The 5,011-nt window shown below is 40.4% G+C and overlaps 1 protein-coding gene across 1 annotated transcript; it reads right to left on the bottom strand.

The window, feature by feature from the left end:
• Positions 1 to 642: 642 nt before the first annotated feature.
• LOC104447342 (putative wall-associated receptor kinase-like 16) lies at positions 643 to 4,535 on the bottom strand. Its single transcript, XM_039309447.1, is given in 5 exon segments — positions 643 to 1,319; positions 1,322 to 1,375; positions 1,378 to 1,875; positions 2,449 to 2,613; positions 3,483 to 4,535. Coding segments are annotated over 5 exon segments (2,304 nt in total). The 5' UTR covers positions 4,393 to 4,535.
• Positions 4,536 to 5,011: the final 476 nt, after the last annotated feature.

Raw genomic sequence — 5,011 nt, 5'->3', positions numbered from 1 at the left:
TGCCTTGGTATTTGCTTGATCAACTTCAAGGAGCTTGTGTGTTTTTCCAAGATCAATCTTCAGAGCAGCTATTGTCAAATCCTGATGAAGTAGGAGATTAAAGGATGACAGCTTTCAAAACTAAGAATGGTCTTCTTAAATGCATGGTGATGCCCTTTTGACGTTTCTAATACTTTTAGTACTTTTATGCATCTTATGAATCATGGTTTTAAACCTTTCATTGGCTAGTTTGTCGTGTATACTTTGATGACATCGTGATTTATAGCATAGCAAGGCGCAAGTGGAGCTTTTGGAGTATCAAATTCTTCAAGTGCTACGGGAACAACGTTTGTATGCCAACCTGAAGAAGTGTCACTTTTGCACAAGGAGCCCGGTGCTATGTTGTCTCCAACGATGGTGTTAGAGTAGATCTTAGAAAGATGGAGGCAATAAAAAGTTGGCCAATTCCTAGCTAGCTGAATGAGAGAAAAGCTCAAGAATGTTTTTGGCCTTTTTTATTTTTCAAATATCGTCTGAATGTTATGTTACACAAATAAGGCCAGTCACTCCATTTGGACGTAGCATCTGAACTTTAAGCACATAGACCAAGCAACTAAACAGACAAAAAAAAGACGAGGAAAGACACACCAAAAAAAAAGAATATTAGTACAAGGACCAACATTGCCATGACGTCTCATCTTCCACTTTCAATTTCGAAGGACATTTGGTTACGTATGCTATCATCTTTCCTGATGCATTGCTTCTGAGGATGCCATAACATTCGCTTGATCTCTCACCAAGCAAATGCTCAGCTTCTTCAAGGTCACCGCTCCGATTCAACCATGGATGCCTATCCATCACCCTCATCAGTCTGTCCAATTCCATTGCCACTTCCTTCATGGTTGGCCGATCTTCGCCTTTCACTCTCAGGCATCGGTTTGCCAGCATCGCAACTTCCATAATCTCTTCCGGGTTCCCCTCGTTCAGCACCATCGGGTTGATGATTTCGAACAGCCTCTCGCCCTTTATTGCAGAAGCAAAATACAAGGACAAGTTCCTCTCATTCTCGGCCCGCTCGAAGGACAAGGCCCTCAGTCCAGTCAGCAACTCAGCCAACACAACCCCGAAGCTATAGACATCATTCTTCTCAGTCAACTGGCTCGAGCAGAGGTACTCGGGGTCCAAGTACCCAAGTGTGCCTTGAACCAGCGTGGTCAGCTGTGTGCCGTCGAGGGGGACTAGCCTGGAGGCTCCAAAATCAGCGACCTTTGCGGTGTAGTTTTCATCCAACAATATGTTTGTGCTCTTTATGTCTCTGTGCAAAATCTGAGCGGATGCATCGGGTGCAAGTATGAAAGCGCACCTGCGGTCTCTCCTGCAATGCGCAGGCGGCCCTCCAGGATAATGTGGACTCGTGGCCGCACTTGTGTATGTGGTCAGAAAGGGTGCCATTGGTCACAAACTCGTAGACTAATAACGGGACCTCCGTCTCGAAGCAACAACCGATTAGCTTAACCACATTGCGGTGATTAATTTGGGAGAGGATGATCAGCTCGTTGATGAATTCTTCAACCTGACTTTGGTCCAAAATCTTGGCCTTCTTGATGGCGACAACCGTGTTGTCTGCTAAGATCCCTCGGTATACAGTTCCCTGGCCTCCCTGGCCTAGGATTCGGCTTTCATGGTAGTGGTCCGTGGCCTTCTTGAGCTCTTCATCGGTGAATATTCTCGCCGATTCAATGGAGCCTTCGTGCTCAGAAAGAATTTTCTGCAACATAAGGAGGCCCCCATTTTCTAGGAAGAATTTCTCTCTCCGTCTGCGGATTTTTCTTTCTCGAAGCCCCCAATATAACCAGGAAACACCCAAAAGAACCAGTAGGAAGCTTATGCTCATGCCTAGTAGAAGACATTATATTCGGTGAACAAACAAATTAGTTGTCCATCAAACTACATATGTTCTCACAACCAAGAAAAGAAAAAAAACAGAATCGAAATTTGCTTGACTCTTTCTTTTTCATTACTCAAACAATCTTGTGTTAATTTAGTTCTCTGTCCTATTTTCTTTTTCTTCTCCATCAACTTGAAGCTTTTTCATTAAGAAAAACCTTGATAATAGCAAAATAAACCTAAATATATAATTATGCTGAGAGTAACTTATGATGACAGGAACGATTCAATGCATCAAGTGGATAAAACGTGCTTGATTCTTTTTCAACAACAGAAGAGCAAGTGGTTGATTTTGTTAATATCGAATTGAATAACTTGAGATGACGACACATGTATATAATATCAATTTAATTCACGGACACAATTAATTCAAAGAGAAAGATTTACATCCGAAAAACCTAAATAACTAATAGCAAAAGATGGAACAATGGTATAATAACAACATTTAAAGAATGTGAATAAATTACAAGATAAAAGAAGCTTTTATAAGATGATAAAGTTTGAGCAATGTGTACGACTTACTGACTAGCACGATGTCCATTGAGCGGAACCTCTTTGTAGGAGTACAACCGTTGCCATCTTTTTTTCCATCTCCTCGGGATCCCTTCGGACATGAACAATTATACGTTCCCGGGAAGTTCGTACATATTCCAACGCAGGGTTGTAAAATCACACATTCATCGATATCTGGAGGAATATATTCCAAATGGAATAAACAATCCGACACCATTTCAATTGGAAGAAAGTTGAAAAAGTAAATAGAATTCCATGATTTGGCAACACTTTCAATATGAGAGGACATATCAAGTTAATTTGCTTTTCCTGAGATCGTGATACCTCACCACACTTTTTAAGTGATAGGTCATTATCTCAAGAACCTAAGCGTAACCAAGCATTTGATCTTTGTTTAGAATAGAAGATTTAAGAATTATCCAACAGAATTGTGTCATTAGTAATTAGAATAACACATTACATAGAAAAAAAAATTAAAAAATAATTGTCTATAAATACAGAATAATGCCGGATGTATTAACATCGGTAGATGAAATTGATTTACAAGCTAACTTTACCAATACATATTGAGGGTTCGGTATGGACCATCTGTTTATAAACTCAATTGCACTCAACTGATTCAGTTTGTAAAAAAATTGTACAGATTAAACTTAAGAGAGAAGAATGTCTAGCTATATCTGGAATGATAGCTGTGAAAATTTACAGATTATTACTAAACGCTTCATAGGTCATATTAAATTTCAAGCAATGAAAATTCGTGCATTTGAAAGGAAAAAAAATATTTTTAACAGCCTAGATTGATATGATTTTTAAGATTATAAATGTTACGTGATTACTAGGAAAATCGTTTGAAACATGTACCATTCATCAAGTCAAAATTTGGTCCTCTGACTTGAAGTTTCTAAGAATTTCTTTCTCTGGGTTTTTTATGCAATTGGATCCATTTAACATGGTCGCCCTTATGGAAATAATGATCCACGATTCTATACAGGAGCACTCGTTCGGATGTGAGGTGGGTCTAATGAAAAGACGGGAAAAGGTACCTTGACAACCATTTTGGAGATAGGGGTTCCCTTGAAAACCCTTCAAGCAGTGGCACTGGTAGCCATTTCCATTCTCAGCATCTGTACAATTGGAGTTCTCTTGGCACATGTAGGTCGTTGCATTCTTCTTTGCATCATCGCATGTTTGATTTGGAATTAACCAATCGACAACTAGAGGGACCATATCAAATGGCGGCTCGCGCAGATTGTCCGTAGAGAAGCTAAAGAAGCCGTCTTGGGCAACGAAAGCGTATCCGCACGGATTGAAATCAGAGATGCCGAGATGATTGTTGTAGCTAGTGACAGAGATGTTGTATCGGTAGGCGTCTCGAGGAATGCCAGTCTCGCAGCAACCGATGCCCGAGCAGGACCCATTAATCACGTCCAAGACGTTGTCGCATGAGGACACGCACCCCGTCATATACGTGCTTCCTTGTCGGCCGCTAAAGGTCGCGTACGTGTCGCATCCCACGGCGATAAATTTGTTCTTGGCAGAAGATATGGGGAATATGGGAAGAGCGAACTCAGGATCATTATTGTATATGGATGTGCCGGACGAATTATAACAATCTTTGGCTACAAACACCGTTACACTAATCTCGTGACTCTCCATAGATATATCGAGTACTCGGAAATTAGAATCTTTACTGTACATATGAGGAGTGGGAGGATCAGTCGAGTCGTTGCAAAAGATGAGGAAAGACTCTGATTCTTCTTTGAAGTAGCAGTCGTCGCCGGCATCATTCATCCCGAATGGGTACGCGAAGGTGAGGTTGCCACATCTGTTCGCGCATCCGGGCTTTGTTGTTTGGACTACATCCGCAGTAACTACTGAGCATAGAGCCACCAATGAGCACAACAGCAGCACAACTCTCAAGGGAAGTCTATGGAGCAGCATGGATCCACCCATATTCTTCCTGAAATGAGATGATATTTTGCAACGAGATGACGAGGTTCATAGCCCGATGACAACCTTTATAAGCGATGATGGAGCTTCTGGAAAGCTAAGTAGTATATGCATTATTCATAGTCCCCACTATATTGACTGTCTTCACGGTGATTACATCATTACTAATCAATCATACGGTTTTGTCCACTCTCTATGGCTCTTCACTAAAGAAGCCTTGACAAGCCTGTCGCGATTCACGTTGTGGCGTCGCAATCATTCGTAGGAATTTCCAAACTGACTTGCAAATAATAAAAGCTGTGATTAGATAGATATTTTTTTCTTTTCAATCTCAGAACTAGTTTCGACAGGTGGTGCTCATAAACTATTGCATGCACATCTCTAATGTATGAACTCCTTAAATATTTGTACAAATATCAACACCGTATTTAAATCTTTATGCGCAGAGTAAAATATTTCAATTTATGCTATGTACAATTAAAAAAAAATAGGTACATCGATGGTAAGTACTAAAGATTAGTTAGATAAAGCAAGAAACTGTTGATTCGGGTCAGTTCGAATTTGAATTTGAAAATCAAAACAGCACTAGACAACCCAAATATAGAAGATGAATGAGAACGAA

Source organism: Eucalyptus grandis, chromosome 3, assembly GCF_016545825.1.
Source record: "Eucalyptus grandis isolate ANBG69807.140 chromosome 3, ASM1654582v1, whole genome shotgun sequence".
NCBI classification, from domain to species: domain Eukaryota; kingdom Viridiplantae; phylum Streptophyta; class Magnoliopsida; order Myrtales; family Myrtaceae; genus Eucalyptus; species Eucalyptus grandis.
Note: the sequence above shows the minus strand (reverse complement) of the source record. Positions and strands in the feature narration are given on the sequence as shown.